Source organism: Crinia signifera, chromosome 6 (assembly GCF_055691185.1).
Source record: "Crinia signifera chromosome 6, ASM5569118v1, whole genome shotgun sequence".
Taxonomy (NCBI): Eukaryota; Metazoa; Chordata; class Amphibia; order Anura; family Myobatrachidae; genus Crinia; species Crinia signifera.
In genome coordinates this window covers 80,931,040-80,957,420 of record NC_139222.1, presented here as the reverse complement: position 1 = coordinate 80,957,420, position 26,381 = coordinate 80,931,040, and the positions used below count along the sequence as shown (strand labels likewise).

At 41.3% G+C, this 26,381-nt stretch overlaps 1 protein-coding gene across 1 annotated transcript; it reads left to right on the top strand.

Moving 5' to 3' along the window:
* Nucleotides 1-4,432: 4,432 nt before the first annotated feature.
* On the top strand, nt 4,433-26,265 carry LOC146007745 (protein NDNF-like). The gene is made up of 4 exons (XM_083146329.1): nt 4,433-4,896; nt 9,027-9,210; nt 20,068-20,195; nt 20,688-26,265. The coding sequence occupies exons 1-4, from the start codon at nt 4,890-4,892 to the stop codon at nt 22,043-22,045; spliced, it is 1,677 nt and encodes a 558-aa protein (XP_083002455.1). The 5' UTR covers nt 4,433-4,889; the 3' UTR covers nt 22,046-26,265.
* Nucleotides 26,266-26,381: the final 116 nt, after the last annotated feature.

Sequence of the window (26,381 nt, the reverse complement as noted above, 5' to 3'; positions counted from 1 at the left end):
GCCTAATTCATGTTAACCCTAGAATGAATGTGTGTGCGTGTACATGTCGTAGCGAATATAGATTGTAAGCTCTACTGGGACAGGGACTGATGTGAATCTTCAAATATTCTCTGTAAAGCGCTGCGGAATATGTATGCGATATATAAGAAACCGCTATAAGCAAATAAATAAATAGTAAAAAATAAATATAAAGTACACCTGTCGGAGTGTCTCATGTGTCCTGATCCATGTGAACTATATAGGCCCATTTACTTTACATTATTTTTTATTAATATAATGGACCAGCGAGGCAAAGCTGAAGCTGCAGGCCTGTTTAGACTGCACCGACAGGGGGGGTCTTTGAGGACGCAGCCACCAAATTGAACAAGCTAACCAACACGGTGACATCCTACATCAGCTCCTGTGAGTTAGTGCCATCAAAAACATGTCGCTGCTGTGAGTGACAAATGACAGATACTGGCTGGTTTGTACTTTAACTCTCTTCCCAGCTTGGTACATTCTGGTGGTGGATTTCTGGATCTTATAAAATTATTATATAAAATTATATGGCGGCAGTTACGTAGTCAGCGTAGTGTCCCTGTCAGTATCAGCGTCATGTTTCTGCAGCCAGCGTAGTCAGTACGGTCATGGCTAGCCAGAGCTTACGTACAGTAGTTAGGGTAGTCAGTCAGCATTACGCAGTTAGCATAGTCAGTATGTTCGTGGCTAGCCGGAGCTCACGTACTCACCCTACCTCACCAGTGCTCCTGCCCTGTTCTTCCCTTCCTCTACTTCATCTTCAGTCTCCTCGACAATTTCAACACCTACTTCAGAACTGATGCTGATTTTAGTTCTACCAGCTATACCCCTATTTATGCTGTATTTTATCAACGCACCCTGCACGTTACCTTGTCATTTTTGTTTGCTATGTACGGCGCTGCGGACCCCACAAGGGGACGCGGATTACTTGACGTGTATTCCGTGTCTGCTCGCCATGCTTCGGGCTCATTTTACGCTTGTGCTCACCACACTCCAGGCTCGGTGGCTCACTGCGCTCACCACACATCATAAAATCAACTCCACTCCGATGTGGATAGTGGGGGTATGAACAGGTTGTGAGGACGCAGAACGTGTCCGCTCGCCATGCTTTGGGCTGGCGTGGATAGTGGGGGTTTGAAAAGGAGGCATTTGCCAGTATGTAACATGGAGCACTGGCAAATGCGTCCTTTATTGTGCATGAGACGCATTTGCGCCCGCACCCCCCTTTGTGCACGAGATGCAAGTGCTACCGAGCCCCTAACCTCATCTCCCTGAAGCTGACACGGGCAGGGTTGCTATACCCTGCCACAAGAATTACACTCAGGCAGATGGAGCACCACTCTGCTGGAGTCCTGGGGATCTGGCGGTTACCAACGCTGTGTGAGGCGCTCACTAGGCTTGCCAGGGACAGAGCTGCAGCTCGCAGGGACAGTACGGTGACTACACAGGGCTGCCACTGGGACACTACGCTGACTATGCTAGGCAGCCGTTGGGCTACGCTGACAATGTAGCTTAGCCTACGGTAAAAACGTAGAGTAGCCTGCCGCCATGAAACTGCACAAGTAAAGTACCAATTATTTTATTGGAATGCATTTTGGGTTAATACAGTAGTTGTTGCAAGGAAGTTTAGCTTTCTCTTTGTTCCAGTTCACCCTCTTGCCCACCCTATTTAGTCTGTTGTACTGTGTTTGTGGTGGTAAATAACAGCTTGTGGCTGGTTAATGTTTAGTTGAAGTTTAGTGGATACACCATCCTTCTCATGATGTAATCAATAGTCATACTTGCCTACTTTTATAAAAGCAATTCAAGCAAATTGTGAAGGTGACACATAGAAGCGTGAACATGTACTACTACATCTGAGAGGCGGGTCATAAAGTGACTTACATCCAAAGGTAGATGAGCCCCAAAGCAGTTTGTAAGATCTACTGTACTTGTTGTAAGTGCCCACAAGACAACTTATTTAACACATGTATAGCCATATAAATCATTGTGCTTAACCAACGCAGGGAAATGGCACTGGTGATCCCCCCAAAAAGCTGTATAATATGGATTAGGTGAAATCAGGGAGTTTTCTGGAATCTTTATGGAGACAGGGAGAGTGGGTAACTATGCTATAGTAGGCCGACTGTCCTGACCTGGAAATGGCTACATCACCTGAACGGAAGGGTTCTGTTATATATAGGATGGAATAGCAGTGGTGTGTTGTTGACTTTATTTGTCAGGCCTATTCTTTAAAGACTTCCACCAGTTTTATAAAATATTGGTCACTATAATAATTTCTAAATGCCAGTACTGTTGTCGGTTTCTTAATATCATTACTATTATTATATTTTAATTCATATAGTTAATGTACAGGAAGTAACATGTCAGACAATGAGCCTGATTCAGACCTGATCGCTGATCTACAAACTTGAAAAGAACTGCAAATATATACCCACCACCCAGACAGAAATAAAACTATCCCGTTGTAAATTTGTGGGTGAATGGTTCGCTATTCACTATCCACCTGCAAATCCAAACGCAATTCATAAACCATCAAATGATTTTTCCAGTCCGTGCAAATGTGAGTAAGTCTGACAACTCTGAGACTGAAACCGGCTGATCGAGACCAGCTATGATGTCACAGACCCTCCTTAAAACACCTGGGTACACCTGGGACACTCCCAGAAAATGGCCAGTTGCCAACCCCAGATGCTGGCTTCCTGTCAGTCAAGCTCTATGCGCAAGCATTCAATAATCACTTGGGGTCATATTCTCTAAGCTTCAAAAGTGATAAAATAGAGAGTGATAAACAGCCAGCCAATCAGCTCCTACCTGACATTTTTCAAACACAGCCTGTGACATGGCAGGTGGGAGCTGATTGGCTGGCTGTTTATCACTCTGGATTTTATCACTTTTGAAGCTTAGAGAATCTGGCCCTTGATCTGCAAAGACGCTGTTTACTCTGAGTTAGGCCCAATGCATGGAAAATACAGTTCGTGAATTTAAACTTCTTCGCACGTCACTATGGTCTCATTATTTATGCAAACTGGGGGTTAGATTTACCAAGCTCGGCGAAGTGATAAAGTGTCTGGTTTTTATCACCAGCCAATCAGCTCCTACCTGTCATTTTTCAAACCAAGGGCAAGATGTTCTAACATCCACTGCCCATTTTCACCCCCCTTCGCCGGCGACCGCATTGTTAATAATCGCATATGCTCGAACGAATGTGATTATTAACGCAAGGGACAGCTCTTGCGATAAGAGCTGTCCCTTGCGATTCAGTGCCGGCGCTGGACTTCCGGGTCAGAGACTGCGCAGAGTGACGGAGATGGTGTGGGGCCTGCTGGGAGGGATCCGTGACGGATCCCTCACAGTAGCGCTGCGTTAAGAAGCCCATAGGCTTCAACAGGGAATCTCCAGCTTTCGCTGGCGATTCCCTCCGCAGCGCTGCCACTGCGGAGGGCCATTGGAGCATACAGAAATGCGGTAAAAACCCAGACAGCTGTGTTTTTACCGCATTTCTGCTTTAGAGAATCCCAAGCCCAATCCCAAGCCTGTAACTTCACAGTTAGAAGCGGATTGGCCGGTGATAAAAACCAGACACTACATCACTTCACCGAGTTTAATAAATCAGCCCCTCATATCCTAAGATATCAGATAATGATTGTGTACTTCGCAAAACACAAAATAAAAATTAGACAGACGGTAGCTTCCCGTGTCCCTACAGTTTCCCATAAGTATAAAATTATACAGATCTGAAATGCCATTAATTTGGGAAAATCTGAGTAACAGTTTAAGTGAATGTAAAGTGCTTTTCAGCATGGGATCAACGTATATCTTATTATGATTTTAATTTAAGAAGATGGAAATGCAAATTTTCCAGTGACATACTATTTGAAGGTCAACTAAGAAAACCTGTGCAATATAATGAATCACAAGACTCAAATGCCAGTCCACTAAAAGGTATCATGACCTACAAAGTTCTCCTTATGGAATCAATAAGTCTATAATTTCCGAAAGAGTAGAGGTGGAAAAAAAGCATCTTTAACATCAAAATGTATTACAAGCCAAATGGCATCAACTAGAAAGTTACAAATGTGGTGTCATAAGTTCCGAAATGAACCGATCACTCGTCACAAAGTGAGCAGTGTTTCTTGCCCTTAGGTTAAAGTTAACCCACTATGACATCCAGATATATCCGCGCTCATTATACATTAGTATCAGGGGGTAATTCATGTGCTGCCACAAACATAAACTGTTAAGACACTATTCAGAATGCCTTCCATATAATGTAAATATATGCTAAGCGCCTCTGCTGACAGCCCCCATTTGCTTCAATGTATTCAGCCAGCACATTCCTTTTTAGAGATCACATTTTAATGAGACTGCACAGAGGGGAGGGGGGGTCAATCTCACCACTCTAGAGTATTAAACATGATCTACAATGTCTTACTGCACAGTAATACCAGATTATTGATATTTGGAGGCTAGGCACCCTTCGTCTCTATTGTGTAGGACTCTAGAAGAGTTAAGTGAGTGTCCCCCCCCCTCTCTCTCTCCCTCTCTGTCTCTCATTCAAAACCTTATCCATCTGCAAATCTGCCAACAACCAACTCTTTAATGCAGTGTAGAGGAGAGCAGGCTAGTCACAAAGTAACAGGGGATACGGCGTCTTAGTTACACCACAGATGAGTCTCAGGATCCATTCATGCTACAGTAAACAAAGCTTCATATATAGAAAGAGACATCTTTCGTTCAGGAGGAGCAGGACAGCATTATCACCATGAGAAAGTCTCTGTCTTGTAGAGTGTTTCACGTGACCTACTCCTAGATGCAGAAAGTACTTCTAATTTACTGACGAGAGGAAGTCTGAGAGCACTCATAAGACCATGGGAGGTAAGTACGTTTACGTTCATCAAATATACAGCATGGAATGGGAGGATAATGGAGCAATATAAATATGGAAATGTTATGTCTGCAGCCTTTATAACAAACTATAGAGATGTAGCACTGATGATGCCATGCATATTGTACAGACTTTATAAAGAACAATAAGCACTGTCCCTTTATATGGACTAGGAGTTAACAAGCAGATAGGTAGAAGGGCCTTGCTCAGAGGTGGGAACAAAACAAAAGCAGCAACGTTGCACCATGACAGAAGCATGTTACACTACAGGTGGGACAAATGGAAAATGTATAGAATTTACAATTTGTATTTGGGAGGGCTCTGTCCTAGAACAAATCTGCATTGCATTGTAAAGCTGTCCAGCATTGGCATTTACCCCATTTGTAAAAAGAGTATTTGCACCCCTGTATGGCACAATGGTCGGTCCTGGTACAATGTTGCTTTGTTTTTTTTCTGCTCCTAACACCAAATCAGTCCCTCAAACTCTTCAGAATGTTGACCTGCAACTGCAGATCACAAGTGTAGGCACCATGATCTATTATTCTTTTATCTTCATATTACTACTATCTACAATCGAATATTATTTATTTACAGATTTTAATGTATGCAAAATAATAAAATTTTATTTTTATTAAAAAAAATATTTTTTTAATTTTAATTTTTATTTTAATCCCACTTGTTTATTTGCTCAGTTACATAATCATATATTGGTCTGCATCTTAATAATAATATAAATAATAATGATAATAATAATAATAATAATATTTGCATATTAATTAAATAATCTGGTACCATATCAGTTTTAAAAAGTCAACATATTTATGATATAAATTGGCAACAGGCATTTGTAGCAAATTTGCTCACACATACACTGTACTGAATGTGGTGAATAAATAAGTTAGCATCTAATTAAGAATATGCAAAAAAGATACACAAAGCTAGGGCAGTGACAGGTGCATTTAGTGCAGTAACACATCTTGGTTGCAATGGTGTAATATATAAATACTGTATGAGACAGTAGAGTTTTAAAAGGGAACTGAGTGTGCTATGTTTTTCAAACCAAAGCTGGGTGCACATTGTTTCCCAAACTATGCCCTTGGAGTCCAAGTTTCTAAGGAAATCCATGCTTTACCACAGATGACTCACTTCAGCCAATTTGATTGAACCATCTGGATTTAAGCATGGTGGAATTTTGGAAATGCTGCACTACACTGTTTGTAATACTGTATGTAATTATTGTACCTGCAACCACTTGTACAACAATTCTGTAGTGTGTACGTACACTTCATTTTTTGAATAATTGTGTGGTTGCATCTTCCCAACTAATGCAACCAGATTAGTGTATTATATTGTATGGTTTGTAGATGGCCTATTTGTCCAGCTTTAAATACAAATTTGGAACAAGAACATCAACCTCAGTGGTTTTGGTTGCTCTTTGTTAAATGATCTGCTGAAATTGTTTCATCAAATCAGGCTTTAGGGGTTATATTTACTAAGCTGTGAATTTTTCCAACTATTGCTTAGTAAATATATCCATACATAGCCTTAACCGGGAACATTATGGATTACACATGTTCTGTGGTCGATTAAAACCAGATGAAATGTAGGCTTGAAGTCAGCCAGCCGCAGAACTTGTGTAATTCATTAGTGGCCCTGTTTAAATGGATAGTATGCTAATCCTACTCATACAGCACATGCTATTTTTTTTAACAGTCTACAGCATTGCATATTTTAAGTGCTGCTGAATACATAGTGGAAGTAAATTATTGGAGAAAACTTGTAAAGGGCAGAAATCACCATGAGCATCAAATTGTTCATTATTAACTGTATATAGCAGTTTGCAATTCACTAAGTTCTCATAAATTCACTAATTTTGTAAAACAACCAAATTTGTAATCTCCGGACATCTTAAAATCATAGAAATAATACATTTCTGCACTGTAAATGATAGCGTGGGGAGAGTCTACTAAAGCGTGATCTAGTAAATCCCCATTTCTATCTTCAAAAATATACTCATTGGTTTAAGTCACTCATTTACAGTAAATGGGCAATGTATTTCATTGTGCTACATGCATAAAAGCCTATTGAAATCAATAATTTTGCTAGATACAATATGTGAGAGGAGGCCATTGAAGAGATGGAAGGAGACTTCTTACGATACTTATGTATTATCTGGACTCCCATGTTAAATGCACCCCATATTTTCATACCCCTACTATCCAACTATGCATGGAGTTGAATTTATATAGTGTGGCGAGCGCAGCGAGCCACCGTGCCCGAAGCGTGGCGAGGGGACGCGGTCTCATAAGAAAAACGGAAGCCCAGATATTACATAAGTACCCTTCTTACTTTATTTAAGAACATCCCCACCCTTGGCTAGCCCCAGCACTTGTCCACAAACACATGCACATGGTGTCCCTGGCTATGACCTATGGAATGGGGGAATGTTTTTTTTTTTTCTTCAGATTTGTACTCAATAAAAGATTTACATATTTCTAAAAATATTTTTAATGCATTTTGAAAAAAAGATGTAGGGGTCTATTTACTAATCCTTGGGGCCAGATGTATCAAGCTTCAAAAAGTGATAAAATGGACAGTGATCAACAACCACAATCAGTTCCTACAGTAACTGTCATGTCATAGACTGGGGGCCTGATGCACTAAGTTTCAAAAGTGATAAAATGGAGAGTGATAAGCAGCCAGCCAATCAGTTCCTGTCTGACATTTTTCAAACAGTCTGTGACATGGCAGCTAGGAGCTGATTGGCTGGCTTTTTATCACTCTCCATTTTATCACTTTTTGAAGCTTGATACATCTGACCCTATGAGAGAGATAAATTACCAACCAGCATATTTTTCAAGCACATTCAGTCAGGTGTGGATTGTATTGTTGACACCACTTAGGTCGACAGTCATTAGGTCGACACCGTTGGGTCAACAGGTGGCAAGGTCGACATGTGTCTAGGTCGACATGGGTGAAGGTCAACAGGTGGCAAGGTCGACACTTGTGAAGGTCAACAGGTGGCAAGGTCGACATGGAACAAGGTCGACATGAGTTTAGGACGACACAGCATTAGGTTGACATGTTTTTTTTTTACTAGGGCATGATAGGGCATGAAATACCGCCTGTCGGCACATGTCGGCTCAGAACACTGTAAAAAAAAAAATGTCGACCTTCCAACCTGTCGACCTGACCTGTGTCGACCTAAAACTATGTTGATCTTGCCCCATGTCGACCTATACACCTGTTGACCTTGCCACCTGTCGACCCAACGGTGTCGACCTAATGACTGTCGACAATACGACCGTATCCCATCCAGTCACATGACAGTAAGGAGCTGATTTAGCTGGTACTTTGTCTCTCGCCATGACTTAGTAAAAAAAAATCCCCAAAATAATTAAGATTTATAATTCGTATTTGCTGAAAAGCAGAGATTGTGATGCATATTGCACTGCAAACACTGTATAATGTAATACATGAAGATGGTTATTATCTAAATAAGCATAAATACATTACATATTGATTTCATTTTCATCAGGGAATATTTCTATTACTTCATGTTTCTTATTTTAACTTATTCCATTACTTTTCAAAACTAGAATATTGGCGTTTACTAGATAACAAGTAATCTTTGATAGATCAACATAAGTATTATAACATTATATAATACGGTAAAATTGATTGATTCACATCAATCATTAGTCGATCTACCTTAAATGTGGAATGTAGTCATTTACAGTCACAGCAAAAATAGGGGATGCGGTCAAAATCCCGGCGGTTGGAATCCCGACGGTCGAAATACAGACGCCGAAATCCCAACCGCCAAAATGCCGGCACTTTATCCCTCTATGGGTGTCCACGACACTTATTGAGGCATCGGGCCCGCTGCGTACTAGCGCAGCGAGCTGGCAGGGGGGGTTTGATCCACAACCCCCCCTTGTCGGCATTGCGGTGGTCGGGATTCGGGCGTCGGTATTTGGACCGTCGAGATTCCAACTGCTGGGATTTCATACTGATCCCAAAAATAGTATGCATTTTTTTTTACTAAATAACGTTATCGTGTATAATTGTGACTCCAAGAATACAGTAAACCTAAAGATCTATCTTTCACTTCTAATAGGTATGAAAAGATATTGGCTTCTGCGGAGTGTTTGCCTGAGTTCTCTTCTATTTGGCTGTATGTGTTATTCAAATGTACCAACATCTGACTATTATAGAAGAAACTTTTTTAACCCATATCACTCACTTATTCTGCCAGATGGCAAGGAAACCACAGTGTATTTGCTGAAGGATATTACAAAAAGGTAAGAAAATGTGATCTCTCTTTTCAACTCAGTTTTTTTTTTTTTTTAGATAAAGCTTACTACAGTATATATATAGCTGTACTTAGGTGTGAGGTTAAGCAAATTAGCCGCATCATTCTACAGTATGTGCGCAAGCTTAATACTGAGCATACACTAGGGTGAAAAGTCACCTGTTATCCCCCTTGAGCCACCTGGGACCTTTACAAGTGTCAGGATTGCAAACGATAGATCACATAGTTCCCAGCCAAGCCTGCCCAGCTCGAAGCAATCCAACAGGTTGCTAGGCTCGACTTGCAGACTGCCGGGACCTGCTGTCAATAACATGCTATTTGGATGCTTTTCATGTGATTGACCCCCGCTAGTGTATGGGGGCCTTAAACGATAGCTCATATGAACGGCAAAAATAAAAGTCACGTCAAGGGCTAGATTGTAAATGTTGTGGCTCGTATCCTATTGGATATGTTATAGCCGCAGGTGGTTGTAGCCGAGTATCTCCAGATACATCCTGCAGTCTGATCCCATACAATCTGGACTTACCGGTCCCAAAGCAAGGTAATCCCACAACCAACTGCGACTCATACACCTCATTTGGGTACGATCAACAAAATCTACTCTCTAGTCCTTTACTTTTACTCTTCCAAATATTGTTTCATACTTTGCATGGTTGCATAATGCAATGTTATCAATTGATCTAACCAGTGTGGATGGTTACACGATTGCCCTTTGAATTATTTCACATTTGACTTTTAATCGGTCTTTTATTCCTTTATTCACTTTTAAGAGTATAGCCCTGTTTAATGTATTTCAACATATACAATTCACTTTGCAAAGTGTAGCAAATACCTTAATTTATTATTTACTTTTAGAATACAATTATGTTTTATATTTTTTTCTGCAAACTGTGTATTTAAATATGGTTTAGAGGAGTCCTATCCCATTTACTGTACTTGTATGTGTACAGTGGAGTTTATAATCTATATTCCTTACCACATGTACACACACACACACTAGGGTTAATTGGCGTATATTTTTGGATTGTGGGGGGAAACCCGAGTACCCAGAGGAAACCCACATAGGCACGGGGAGATTATACAAACTCTGCACAGTTAGGGTCATGGTGGGAATTGAACCCATGACCTCAGTGCTGTGAGGCAGTAATGCTAAGGTTTTGCATATTTGTTTGTAGAGTTCAAAATTCCTATGCATTGAGCACTGCTTCTGGCTGCAGATCTCCTCTGCAGCTGTGTGCACTGGCATCGATAGGTGCCCTGGGCTAAAGTAGTCTGGGACGTGGCCAATACAAGGAGGTCTGGCCAGCCCCCCTTCTCAGGAGGTATTGGTAGTTGTGTGGCTGCGATGCATGGGGGAGGGGGCATCAGCATGGGGGCTGGGGTGGTAGACGCTAACACCTCCCACGCATCCAGCAGTGAGTGTTCTGGGCTGGGGAGAGAGCACTTGCTGCTCTCTCTCCTCAAAGTTTAAAATGGAAAATGAGGATCGGGCCTCTCCAATAGGCACAGGCCAGGGTAAAGAGTAACCTCTCGGTACCACTGGCTGGGCGAGGCAAGGTAAGAACAATACTTGATATAGAAAAGATTTAAGTGTTAAAAACAACTATGCTGTTATGTTGCTTAGTACACATTCTCTGTGGGAGACTTGCTTTGCACAGTTACTGTGGAGGCTCTTTTTGAACTCTGTATATATTTGTATAATTTAATATTTTAGAATTATTTCGCAAACATTATTATTCAGGAAGTTACAATTGCAGGAGGGAGCAGGGAAACTTGATATGTAGAGTACTTTGACAGAACAGGTTTTCTTGATATGGCAGAATAACTTCATATGCAGTTTATTGTGACAAGGTAGAAATACTTAGCACAGGGGATCATTAGGTACAAAACAGTTGCAGGAATCCAGGAATTTTGGCGTTACAAAACATGAAACATCCCACCCCACCCCTGCCCCCCCCAGTCTAACCCTAACCCAGCCTTTTAAGTGACTAAGGGCTAGAAGTTTAGGGAATCTGGCCCTAAACCTGCCAGCTCCTCTCCCCAAGGCCTGTCTGTCTCTTTACCTCCTCCGCATTCCACATTGGAAGAGGAGAGTATGAGCCGTGGCTGAGAATGAATGGGAGCCTCCCTGTCCGTGGCCCCTGCCATGTGCAGGCTGCTGATTGGGCGGTATTCAATGAGAATACCTGCGAGGTGCAGCGAATCCTTTTTAGGATTCGCTGCACATTCGCCACGTTCCGGAGCCGGCGGGCTCCGGTATTCAACGTGTCAGGGGCTCGCTGCCCCTGACTGGCGAATATGAGCTCCTGCGGCGATTGCTGCAGGGAGCCTGAGGACGGTGCCAGGCAGAGAGATGGTAGTCTCTCTGCCTGCCCCAGAACTTCGTGGGGGGTAGGTGGGCTCCCCGGGTGCCAGGCAGCACAGGCTGCCCCCCGGGGGTGCCAGCAGGGGAGCGTATATTCACTACACACGATCGTAACGATCGGGTGCAGTGAATATATGAATATGTAATGAGCGGCTCGGCTCCGGCGCCCCCTGCTGGCTGCTGTGTAAAAAAAAAATATATATATTTTTTGTTAAAATTAAATATATATTCATGTGCTTACAGCACATGAATAAAAATAGCATGCCCCTCCTCAGAATAAAATTCCTGATTTTTTTACACCAAATGTAAAAAACAAAACACTTTATTTTAAAAGTTCACATTCCACTTCACCATAAAAAGATAGCGATTGCTACTCGGTGAATCATGGTGAAAAAAACCTTGAAATGTATTCGCCATGTGGTCATTGAATAGGGCGATTCACCGTTTTAGTCAGAAATTCGCCAAACAGCACAAATTCGCCATAAAAACATGGCGAATCAGGCTCATTGAATACCGCCCAATGTGTGCTGAGCTGCGCACAGGCACCACGAGTCTGGAAATCTGACAGGCCTACCCTGGGTAAGTGGCTGTGGTCGGTAGGGGATAGGCAACTCCCAGAAGTGGCAGTGGTGCATAGTATTGCCCACCCTGCAAGCTGGGTTGGGAGAACGGAGGTCAGAGCCAGAGCTTTAATGTCCGCAGCCCCATACTTGCTCCCCGGCATGTCCTGGGCCACACATCCCATTGCTGCATCTGTGACTTGGTGCAGGGGGAGCAGCTATGGCCCCCTCAGGCAATCCGGGCCCCATAGCAGCCGTATCCCCTGCACCCTCGGTAGTTACGCCACTGACCCTATAGCTCCACCTCCACCACAGATGGGAGGTTAGGATTAGGCTGTGGTTTTGGTTTAGGGGTAGTCTGCCCTAATGTTGACATTCTGCCAATGTCAGCATCATAGCTGGCGACATTGTGGTGTATACATTATCAATATTGACATTATTATTATTATTGTCGACCTTTTGACTACATAACTGATAGTATCCTCAGATTACACTGCCACTTCCTCATAGCTTTAGCTTTATGGTCACACTATTTACTTCTCTAAGGATTCTCCCAGATCACTGAACGTTTATCATAGTCCATGTTATCATTGACCAATATCTTTGTCTCAGGGATATATTTAAGTTATCTTTAGAATGTGAGCTCTCATAAGCCCTCTTGTGCTTTTTCTATTACTTAAATCTTTTGATATTTGATGGCACCTACCGTGATTTGATTTCTCCTACCGTCATACTTTTTCCAGTGTTCTCTGCTGATGCAGCTATGTACCTTGTACTTGTCCTCTATTAAAGTGGTTCTCAAACTCGGTCCTCCGGACCCCCAACAGTTCACGTTTTCCAGGTCACCCGGCAGGTGCACAGGTGCATTCATTACTCACCGACATAGATAAAGCTAATTATTTTTAATGATTTTGTGACCAATAAACATGCACTGGGTGGGGTCCTAAGGACTGACTTTGAGTACCTGTGCTCTATTATATTCAACCGCAACTCTGTAATTGGGTGTTGCATATCTCTTGCGCCATATACAAATAAAGGTTATTAATAATAATAATAATTTGTGCAGCTTTTGTGCGGGCGGCGTAACATCCGGAATAAGGTCCACAGTGTATGACACTTGGAAAAAATGATATTTAGAAGAAAGAGAATGCGACATCTATGGGCCTGCTAGGAGGGGAAGTCAGCCACAGAAGCGATATTGATGGCTTTAAAATAACTGATTCAAACGTGCAGGGGATGATTGGTGCCCCCTTGGGAGCAGGAGCCCGACGGCAGATGACTCCATTGCTTTCCAGAGTTACACCTCTGCACTGATGGTTATTGTTTAATGCTATTCATATACAAGCAAACTAGAAGTAGGTTTCCTATGACATGGAATTTTCTTGTTTCTGAAATAAATGAGTGAAATGTTTGGCCTGCAGTATGTCAGTAAAGATGACTGACATTGCTCTACATTATAAATAGCCGATGGCAAGGCTCGTCTCTCTACAGGACATCTGCATGATCAGCAAAGCAAATATTGTATACCCTGAATACTCAGCCTCAGAAGTGTTTTCACTTCAGATCAATCAGAATTATCCTCCTCAGGGGTCCTTCTACAGATCACATATCAGCATACAGCAACAGTAATAGATACTGTATTAATAAACCTGTAATGAATATAAAAGTAAGTATTTCATTGTCTGAGGTATATAGATGCCAAGAAAATGATGTCTGCAGGCTACTGCCTGCTGAGGATGGAGGTGCTATTATAGCTGCTTCCTGGGATCAGCGTTATATAGTAATGCAGCATGATGCCTCCTGCTGTAGCAGTGAGACGTCCTGCATCCTAGAACGCAGCTTGGGGCACCCATGGTACCATGCAAGCCGGCAGTCGTGAGGCCTGAAAATTCCCGTCCAAAGAGAGATATTTTGCATCTTCCCTTCACCTAAATGGCAGCAACACACATCAGTTTTCAATAACACTGATGGTCGCTACAACTCCTCGCCCACCAAATGGCAGCAGACTGTCCATCACTGACAGTCTACTGCTGTCCTGTGCTGCAGGACCCATTGTCGCAAGCATTGAACAGGTCTATTGCATGCGCAAAGTATCGATAATCACTACTACGCAGCAGCATAGGGAGCAGCTCTAACCACATCTGAATTAGGCCCAATGTGTCCAAGAGAATAGAACATTTGCTATATTACTGCATGCACAAATATAAAACAACAAGGTGAAGCTTGAAATGTGATACAGGCAGAACTGGATTCAGACTTCATGGGGCCCCAAGCAAGATTTCAGTTTGGGGCCCAGCTCCCACAACTGCATGCATTTTTATACACATTGACAATCATCAATGTCCGCAATTCGATGGAGCATAGAAAAGAGAGGTGTGGGCTGCTGTACACTTCAAAATTTAAATAGGGGAATCACACCCACTAACACCAACTGCCATTCCAAACTGACTCAATGGCAGTTGGTGTGGCCCCTATTATGTACTGTGCTGCATCCCCACCTCTGGATCCGCTACTGGACTTAGATATAGTGCCTGATTTGTACTGTACTCACTGCAATGTACATAACTGTTTGGGATAATCTTCAGAATTTTTTTGTATAAAAAGGTCCAATACACTGCAAGGTAGTCTTTTTCCAACAAGTGCAATACCGCACAAGTATGTGCATGTCTTCCAGAATAATTTAGATCGGTCTCCTGTGCTCCATGGGTTAATCCAGAGGACAATCCCTGTCTGGCCTCATCACCCAGTTATTGCACCACTTTCAAGAAAGGTGTATCGTGTGAGCTTGGACAATACTAACATTGTGGCGTCATTGCCAGCAGTGGCTCTGAAGAAAAGTGAGCAGTGCTTGGATAGGGGTACCGTGTTAAGCAATAGTCCTTACCAATCAGATCACTGAGAAAAAAATGTTTCTTCAGCAAAGCAACTTGAGATTGGGAAGTTGGAGGTGTTATGGGACCTACAAACCTAGCTATTTCAGGCAATATTATTTAGTTTAACTAGGTTGCTCAGAAAATGGCCCTACATTGCTCCATGTTTAGGGGCCATAGCAATAGCGATGCAGGGCCGGCCATTAATATCCAGCCCGCTAAATAAATCTATAATTGCCGGTGTCAGGGTCAGTGTTCTCTCGGAGAAGACTGATCTTGACAGATTGCTCAGCAACAGCTGAGCGTTCTTAGCGGTACAGCTCAGGGGGAAAGAAGCTGGGATTCCCCTATATTTCTGTAACCAGCACCCGGCTCATGGCCCCTTCCGGATTCCGAAAATACGGGGGACAAACCCAGTAGGGGTCCCCCCTATTTTAAGAACCAGCACCAGGCCTTACCAGCCAGCAAGGTATTGCCACAGCCGGGGGTAGACTTTTTATACAAGTCCCCCCGGCTTAAGCATTAACCCCCTGATCGGTCAGCCTGGGCATGGATCTTGGGGGAGTGAGGAGTTCCCCAATAAAGGGCCCTCCCCCTCCAGAATTAACCTACCGAGGCTGAAGCCTGGGGTTGTCCCCGATGCCCCTATGCGGTGGGCATCGGGCTGATTGTGGTGTAAAAAAATAGAATAAACCAATGTATATGGTGTGGAACTATTAGCCTCCCCCGCATGCAGGGACTTGAAGAATCACAGGTCCCAGCATGCAGGGCATTAAAGGGCCCACTGCAACTTGTACTTCCACAGCAATATAAATAGTAAAATAAACATCTGACTGATCCGTGCAGGCTTCTGCCAAATACGCTAGAAAAGTGTATTTTCCTGGCTTATTTGGCTGGCAATTAGCGGCTATTTACCACTAATTAGCGGGCGTATTTTCAATATGTCCGCTTAGTTAATTAGGAATCACCATTCTTTTGAATGGTGATTCCTATTCGTATTCTGTCAATGGCGTATACATTCGTAAATACAAATACGAATGTGCCATGAATATGAATTTACGTATTTTCGGGATAGTAAATCCAGAAAATATGAATTTGTAAATAAATAGTTGTATTTTTGTATAAGAATACATCTATTTTTTACAAATTTAGCTTAGTAAATTCCCCCCATTGTGTAGTTTATCATCCCACAAAAATGTAGTATGATGGGAGTTTTATTGAAGACGGGACGTTACCCAAAGCAACCAATTGGATTCTACCTATTATCTTCTAGAAGGTGCTAAAGAAATACGAAGTAGAATATGATTGGTTGCTATGGACAACATCACATCTTCAATAGAACTCCCATCTTAGTAAATTTACCCCAGTGAGTCTGATTCAGAGTTTAGCGCAAAGCTTCAGAGTCTGAGCTTTGCACTGTGCATGCTGACAAGACTGCCCAGGGTGCATTGGTCAGTCTGCAGGCTATTGCAGAAAGTAATACAGTATGTTCATCTCATGCACACAATAAATTCCGCACGATGGAACAATTTTTAATAGTCAACATCAAGGTAAAAGCTCCCATTATTACCGGCTGGGTATTTATTGTTTCTTATAAATTTTGCCATATGTCTTTCTAACCCATTGCCTGTTAAGAGCATGTAATGCGATCCAGATTCATCATTCCATTTGCACTATTATTTTTCTACTTTCTTTCCATAAAAGCAGAAATCAGATGGATATTAAAGGGATTTGATTTCAGCCAGGTACACATCAGCCTTGCTCTAGAATTACAGTTAGCCATCTGCACCCACTGATAACATATACACCCCAACAGATCTGCATTCCCCATAGGATTGCTTTGTGCAATGCGCCTCTGAAATACATGAGATTATATAGGGAAATCTGTTCTTCATCTTACTAAAGCACCAAGGTGGGGATTAGGTCTGGTTAATTTGTACCATATCACCCAGATGTAGAACAGGGCACTTATTCTTACTCATTGTATTGTACTCATCAGGGTGTCCATTAGCTGTTCACGAGATTCTATAAAAGGTCACTTAGAGCCATAAATCTAAAGTGCTTATTAACTCGAGTCACTTAACCTTTAATATCACCTCTTCCTAGCATGTACACATTATCAGTATACAGAGTATTTCATTAGATGAGAGGTTTTTGCTAAACCCCATATTTTGGTTTTAGATCCAGATTCATCTTTTGGTTTTTCAAAACCAACCTCAATTAATTTTGATTTGGTTTAAAATTGATTAAAAAAAAAAAAAAAAAATATTAAAATCATCAATTTTTAGGGGGGGGGGGGAATTTACTAAGACGGGAGTTCTATTTCAAATGGGATTTTGCTATGGGCAACCAATCAGAATCTACTACTTATTTATTTAGCACCTTCTTGAAGATCATCTAGTAACTCCTAATCTAGAACCCCCATTAGTTTTAGAGGTTATACATAAAAGGGCATGTTTTCACCATGTGTGACCAAATCGCAAACCATTAACATCAACTTTACACTTACTGTACAAATGGGTCAGAGTTTACACAAGACTTGTTGACAGCCCTGTTGATCTTAACTTCTGACCACATGTCTAGAAGACACAGATACTATACTTCCATTTGACTGCATGCACACTGCAATTAGGTTTGTGTACACTTAAGCTGTGTACACACAGGGCGATATATTGCTCAGCAATATGTTGCTCAGTGTCTCCATTTCATCAGTGACCAGAGATGGTCGCTGATGAAAGGGAACCTCTGCCGGGCTCCTACGACCAGCGATCATAAGGGGGCTAAAAACGGGAGCGCACACCCGGCGATTTATCGCCGGTGCACACTCCAATCGCTGGCAATATTGCCAGCGATAAAGGCCTTTACTATTACTCCAAACACAGTCTCAGTCCTAGGTTGCAAAGAGTCTCAAGTCATATCTGAGAAATACACATGCAGTACAGCTGCTTGCATTGACATGCAATGAGTCAGTCTTAATATATTGATCTGTAACAATCTGCTGAAAGCTGTCCCATATATCCAATGTGATTTCGGTCTCAGGACCACTGGTTCCTACTGCTATGGAGATGGGACAACCCTAGGAGAGGAGCAGGACAAGCTGTGCTGCTGGGAACAGGCAGGGCCATCTTAACGTATGAGCTCATTGGGCAGCTGCCCAAGGGCCTCCAACTCTAGGGGACTTTGAGCTGGGAAAGATTTGGTTGTGGGCATTTGCCTCCTGAGCTTCTTTGGAGGTAGTAGATACACACAAATAGAGCAACTAGCAGCATTCTCTTCCTGTCTGAAGCCAGACAGTGATTGGCTGTTAGCATACTGATTGGTGGATGCTGGGATTGGTGGATCCACCAATCAGAGTATATCATTGTGTCCAGAATCCATCATCATAATTTTTTTGTTTTGTTTACAATTTTTCTCATGAATGGGCATGACGGGGGCCCAATTGCATTGCTTTGCCCAGGGCCTACAATGCTGTTAAGATGGCCCTGGGAACAGGGCAAAAATGTGACTGGATTGGAGCAGAGGAGGGCAGGCAAAGCAGTGGGCTGGGGCGGGGGAGAACAGTATACAGCAAGAAGGTGTGTGTGTGTGTGTGTGTTGGGGGGGGGGGGGTTAAAGCAGCAGACAGAGATGGGTTGGGACTCGGTATACAGTCATTTACTAGTAAAGATTATAATTATACATCAATTTTGTCTTCTTACATATTGTCTAATAAGAAATGTATTAATGATATTTACAACCTTAATAAATGATTAATTATAAATATTTTGGTTAGACATATTTTACTGGGGAGTTGTATAGATTTGATATGATGTGGGCCCAGTCTCCTGCTACTGCTGGGCTTCTAGTCCCAGTCCCTGCTGCCGAACCTGACTGCCGGTCTTGGTCCCCGCCATGGGGCCGGCGCATGCACAGTAGCTTCTTTGGTACTGGGCATGCAGCCCACAGAAGCAAATTCAGGATCCCGAGTCTGACACATGCGCAGTATCATCCTTGCACTGCGCATGGGCAGTCCTGGTTTTTATGGGCTGCTGCAAACCTGGAAGGGCTGCAGCCCATAGGTAAAAACCGCCATTGGTTGAAAGTAGATAAAAAAAAAAACTATAAATATTGACAAAAAAAGCAGAAGAAATCATGGGAATTTTTGCAATCCAAAACCAGATATCAGATTTAAAATTCAGATTCTGAACCACAGGAAGAACCAAACTGGGATCTCCTCGAGAAATCCAGACCGGGTATTGATTCAGTCCGGAGCCACAAAATCTAGATAGATTAGGACACAGTATCCGGAGATTCAATCTGCACATCTCTAGCAATTTGTTGGCGATTTTGACTAGCCTGCCGCCCGTTTAAAAAAATGGAAAAACAACTGTTGATTTGTGCCAATTCCAAACCTTTACAATTTATTTTTCCTCTGAATTACTGTATGAAACACGGTCTATATAGTTAAGATCCATTATAAATTGCATTTCATGTCTTGCAAGCATGGTCAATTTCTTTTGGTGTTGGCTTACCTCTCCAAACAGCTGTCTTGCATTCATTTAATTAGGCAACAGCTTGCATTATATAATTTATTATAATCTTACTGCATATAGATACATCTGCAGTATTGAAAACAATAACTTTGAGAACCTGTGGTCTAGTATTTACTGAAGCACAAAGTCGGTCCTCAGGACCCCACACAGCGCAGGTTTTGCAGGTGTCCTCACAGAATCAAGTGAAATAATTAACTCCACCTGTGGATCTTTTAAAAATGTGACAGTCAGTAATGAGTGCACCTGTGCTCCTGCCCGGTGACCTGGAAAATGTGAACTGTGTGGGGTCCTGAGGACCGAGTTTGAGAACCACTGTACTAGACCATTTAAATTAGTATCCTTGAATGTTGACTATTTGTTTAACTTGACAAGGAATCCAATGAGTAATTAACTATACATTACATAAAAGTTGTTACAAATAAGATTATTCTAGGTATATACTGTATTTTTATATTATTGTAAGGGACAAAACTGTAGCAAAGACTAAAATAGGATTCATGCATTGTGTATTCTTTTCAGGTACTATTTCACACTGGAGGAAAATTCTACCCCTCACTTCTCCATAACTGTGACTCCCTGTGATGTACCCATTGAATGGAGTATTCTACACTATAAGGCGTCACACGCATTCTATAGAAAAACAGCAGGTATTAATATACCAGAATCTTGTATGGCAATTGCTTATTTACTGTATCTGTAGTGGTATCTGATATAGGTCAAGCAAACTAGAATGCTTCAGATCAGAGGTGATGTCATAATGTCCCAACTTTCAGTTCCTTTGAGACAATTTGAGCAATATTTTAACCTGTTGTGCTCTCTCAATTGTTATTGCAAATAAAGCATGACTACAGTGTCCTTCCCAACTGTTAAAGGTAATTTTCACTTTTAGAAATATCCTTATAACATAATCAACAGTAACCCACTCCCGCTGTGCAAAGAGAGCCGTCCTTGAAAAACTCAGGCCCTAACAATGTGATGTGCACAGCACCCTGTTGGGCCATCTCATTTCAAGGCTCATTATAAACTGCAATTGTATTGCTGTAAAAAATACAAAATGACACATGAAAAAAAAATTTGCATACTATAATAACCATTTCTGCTCTTCATTTAACATCATGTTTTTCTATTTTTTACTCTAGAAAAGTATCAAACATTTGATGACCTGAAACCTCGAACGAACTACAAAACGGTCTCTACTCTTTTCCACTACAAAGGAAATTCCGTTGAAAGCTACGTTGGCACTTCATCATATTCTTCACTCTTTGTCCTTGAATTTCTTTCAACTGAAAGAGACACTCACATATCAGTGTACCTCACAACTGACTTAGCACATGGTAATCTATTCCCCGAGCTACCTGGAGACCCTCGCATTGATGTCACCACAGTCAGCCATAACTCTGTTTCATTGGTCTGGAAACCAAGTCCATCTGCAATGAAACAGAAGGAGAACATAGAATATTGTCTCCTGGTCAATGAAAAACATAACTATAAAAGCTTGTGTGCTGCTGACACAGCTATTCGATCTGCAGGCAGAAAATGGCCAGAGTTAGCGAGTTTTCCCATCTTGCAGCATCTCGATGACCATCAAAGGGTTATGTTACTTTCAAACACTGATTTTAGAATTATTCACAAATCCGGCAATATGGATGTCAGGCACATGTGTATCGGCAACAAGAATACCTACACGGTATCTAATCTGACTTCAAACACTCAATATTATTTTGATGTATTTGTAGTTAATCTTTTAACCAATGCCAGTGTGGCCTACACAGGAACATTTGCCAAGACTTGGCTGGAGCCAAAACCTAAGGTTACTTTACTAAAAGATGGAAAAATAATTCAAATTAAGTTTGACGGCAACAAAAGGCAAAAGGCGTACAGCTTTCAATATCAATCATTGCATAGAAAGGTCCAGTTCACACTGCAAACTTGTAATGGTGAAATGCATGCTCAAATATCAAGAAATGGTAAATTGTTGGTTTCAGAATCCATTCAAGGTTTAAGACATATTACACTGAAGGGGAAATTAATGGATACGTATGTGGCAGTTTTAAAGCCTGGGGAACCATTTTTAAACACATCTGCAATGATTCAGGCATCATCTCACATCCACAAATCTTTATTCCCATTTTTTCCAAACAGTTTGAAAATCAAGTCTTTCAACAAATTGAGAACATGTAACTCGATAACTATTGCCTGGCTTGGTACACAGGAAAGGAACATGTACTGTGTCTACAAGAAGAAACTTCAAGAAGACCAAGTGTGGAGAGAAATATCCAGGGTTGACAGTTGCTCAGGACCTGAATCTAGGCAGAAATCAGAGAAAGTTTTGTGTAAATACTTCCATGATATCAATGTCCAAAGAGCAGTAACTACAGAGAGACTAGAAGGTCTGGAAAAAGGCACATCATACCTTTTGGACGTTTATCTCATCGGACCATCTGGAATACTGGTTAGATATCAGAGTAAAGTTGTTAAAACTAGAAAAACATGTTGAAGACATTATTTTTTACCTATTGACATTATAAAAGAGACACTTCTCCCAAAGTCAAAGACAAAAAGAGAAGGAGCTCCCAAATGTAGAAGAATCTACCTGCTTGTACATAAAAACCCATTGCTTGATTTGTATAGGTCAGGTCACCATAAAAAAAAAAAAAAGATTTCAAATAAGGACTGAGAGCCAATGATTATCTGTTCTCACAATCTTATTATAGTGTTTAATGGTAACTTTTGTATTTATGGGCTTTTGTCATCTATGTGTTTTTGTGATGTATTTTTCTACTTTAAAAAGAGAACTCCATTTTTTGTAATTGTATAATAAGCTTTCGTATAGGAACTACAAAAATATTACTCCCCAATACCCCAAGTTACTTACAATATGCAAACATTTAATTCTGTATAGGGTAGAGTTCATAGAAGACTGAAGAACCAATGATCTTAGCACAATAGATATAAAGGGAGTGGTACTGCTCACAGACAATGTCTAGGTCGACAGTCATTAGATTGATAGCAAAAAGTCAACATGCACAAGGTGGGCGTTGACAAAAGGCCGACATGCTCAGCACACTTTACCATTCCCAATCGGAGTCCACATGGATTGTAAAGTATGAAAAAGTAGAAAAAATAAATAATAATAAATCATGAAAGACTCACAACAACCATTTCCATTGTTACATTATACATTTATTAAAATTTTCTAAATGTTGAACTTGTAAATGTTGAACTTTTGGCACCACCAACAAAATCAATTAATCTTGGAGGAAAAAACTTGGCTTTTCCTAGTACAAACAGTATATATTATTGCTTACAGCATAACATATACATGCAACGTTCTAGTCTGGTGCGGAATCCTTCTTCTTCTTGTATGGAAATTATATTTTCACCTGCTGCACTAAGTTCAGCAACAACAAAAATTCAGATTGTTAATGACCAGATCCCTTTAATAGATATGATGTTAAAATATTTCATGCTGTATTTGTGTTTTGTCCTATATGTTAGTTTAATCTTTTACCATAGATTATTAACATGTAAAACTATGTATTGTAATTAATTTGTAAACTATTTTGATTGATAGTTATATTAATTACAATTAACTTTTAGTTTAAATGTCATGCTCTACCATCTACAGTGACATTATATAGGATGTATGGAGCAAAAATATTTCTGAATGTTAAAAGACTAAAAGCAAGGAATGAGACACTTTTGAGGAGGCAGCCATATACTGTACATACTAGAGGTATACAAGAACAGATTGATTACAGTATGGGAATGATTGTGTGTTTAGACATAAAAAGATAAACCTTTTTGCGGATTTGATATCATCAATGGTCTATGACTGATGTAGCGCACTTTTACCATTGATGGGGGAGCACTACATGGTTCCACCGATCGATGAGAAGGAAAAAATTGAATCGTTTTTTTTCCCACCTAAGGAATGGGGCACGGAGCTTAGCTTTGGCCCGATGCTGTTACAAAGCCCCACTCTGGGATCTGATTGGTCCGCAAACATATATAAGAAAGCAGGGGTGACCAACGATGGGAAAAACCATTGATGGTTGCCATGCGGATTGGTGCACATCAACGTTGATATTCATCAATGCTATTACTAATGAGATTCCAGTCGGTGGATTTACTATGGATGGTAACCTACGATGTAGGAGGGCTAATGCATTGATATACAATAAGGATGGTTATTACCAACCCTGCTATCATAAATTGCAGGTCCCATCTCTAACCTGCTGTATGCACTTGACCATAACACCCCCCACAGTACTAGCAGGCATCTCGTGCCTCTCAAACCTCTCCTTGTTTCATCAGGCCATTATATATAGATATCCATCTTGAAACCATCACAAGAATAAAAGTAGCAAAAAGTTGCTTTTTCATATCACAAAATATAAAAGATTACTCACCTGAAGCAGCCCGTGCCATAGATGTATAGTACACCACTAAACAGCAGCTTTTTCAGTATTCACTGTATCTTTGTCAAGGGATCAGTGCATTAATAATTTTCCAATGGTGCAGTATCAGAGATTTTAATTTGAGAGGGATGTGCACAAATGGAAATCTAAACTGCAGTGTAAAAATAAAGCTTTCCAGAATTTACCCTGCATGCAAAGAAATACAAGTATTTGCTGCCCTGGCATTATGACGTGGTTTACCCAAGAGTCCAGATATTTTGAGGGATGAGCTGAAAGTCAACCCAGGAAACTCTCTGTGTTACTATTTTATTTTGAAGATGTATAGCCTCCATGACAGAGGTATGATTTGAAGCAGGGGAGGTGAAGGAGAATAGTGAACAAGATTTGATTGAGGGGGAATAGGAGCCTATCATTTGCAAAGGGAGACAGTCACGGAGAATGCACACATTGCAAATTTTGCCTGTTTTCTAAGTGATCTGTCTAGGGGCCACATTTATCAAACAATATTTGCGGCTAAGCAGGGTTAGTGGCAAATATTAAGTGTCCTCCGAGTGTACCAAAGGGGACCACAGCAGGAGTCTCCAATCCCTGCTGCTATCCCCCCTGCATCGCCACTGGCCGCCTCCTCCATAGGTTTCTATGGGAGATGTGAAGCTCATAAATATCACAAACACAGGGTCTCAGATGACAACTTGGTAGTTTATTCCCAACAGCAGGTACAGCATAGCAGGTGACATTTATATACAGTTGGCATCACAGACAGTAGTATACAGACATAGCAGACTCCAATGGTTCCTAGTCTAACCCACACCCCCGGCCTATCACTCGGGTAGGGCAAGCAAAAAATGCCATGGGAAGCCTTAAATCAGGACATCCAAGGTGCTGCTGATTACGCCTGCAATTCTGCTTACAAAACCTGGTGAGATCCTCCACATTACTACTGTTGGTCATCAGTGTGAAATACAGGTTCAAGTTAAGATTTAACCACTCCAATTTCAAGGGGATGCGGTTATATGGTCGACCTGAAGATGGTTGCCAGTCATTAGGTCGACATACTGAAAGGTCGACAGGGTCTAGGTTGACATAAGACAAGGTCAACAGGTCATTAGGTCGACATGGTCTAGGCCGACAGTCAAAAGGTCGACATGGGGTTTTTCACTGTTTTTTGAGCAGACATGTGCCGACGGGCAGCCTTTCATGCCCTACCATCCACTAGGGCGTGATGGGAGAATAAAATAGTGTGCCGTGTGTAGCGTGTGCACTTTATCTTGTGTCCATGTCGACTGGGTCGACATTCGGGTAAAAAAAAAAACAGTGAAAAATCCCATGTAAACCTTTTGACTGTCGACCTAATGGCCTGTCGACCTACTAGTGTCAGCCATCTTTAGGTCGACCATATGATCCATACCCTCCAAGAGCATCATCCTTTATGCCTTGGTCATCCCAACAGTTAGTACATGTAACCCCAGGTTTTTTTAAAGTGATCCTTTCACAGCCTCCTTCTGTGTATTGGTTTCTTACAAGAGTCAGGATGCTGTTTCTTTTAGCATTCCAATAATCCTTTGGGGAATAAAAGGGCAAGATGTAAACAAAGAGCCAACTGGTAGGGAACAGGATATTGCTAGCCTTTGAATACACTGTCCTTTAACTTTTTGTTAATAAAACATGCTGGCCTGGGTTCTAATTACCCCCCTGCTGTTCTTTTCCTATCCCGGAGCATCTGTCAATGCACATTACAAGCTGTCAGCTCATTCCACCATACAGGAGTTATGCTTTCAGATTCATATTTTCCAGAATACAATATTACATTACAGAAGATTTTCACATCTTTTGCTGATTTCTGCAGAGAACAGCTCATTCACTTGCTGCTTCAGCTAGCACATTGACTGGTGGAGCGAATGCCATATATTTAACAGTATGCAGTAAATCTCGTTCATGTCCATTCAAGATATCAGTATCGGCAATTTACTAAACACAGAGTTACAGCACACCTGTATTTAACATACAGTAAAGTAGTTCTTGCACTATATTACTGTACTGAATTTCATTGGAGACGCATGGTTATTTTTAAAATCAACATTTGGTGAACAGAAGTACAGGTTGAGTATCCCGTATCCGAATATCCGTTATCCGAATTATTCCGAAAACCATACATTCCAGAAAGTGAACAAATTTTTTTTTTTTTTTTTTGCTAAAAGCACTACTGGGGACATGATATGTAACTGCCATTACTGGGGACATCTGTAACAGCACTACTGAGGGAATGATATGTAACTGGCACTATATATGTACAAGACAATGATTGCTTGGCATTTAAATTCAGTGCCTGAGATTGTACACAAACTTAGTTTCAGGTTTTGAAACCTTGTTTTAGGCACAAATAAAATATATATTTGTGTATTTTTCATGTGT

Coding starts and splice junctions, on each gene's coding strand:
- LOC146007745 (XM_083146329.1), top strand. Junction 9,211..20,067: donor CTGAAGGATATTACAAAAAG/GTAAGAAAATGT, acceptor TATTCTTTTCAG/GTACTATTTCACACTGGAGG. Junction 20,196..20,687: donor ATTCTATAGAAAAACAGCAG/GTATTAATATAC, acceptor TTTTTACTCTAG/AAAAGTATCAAACATTTGAT.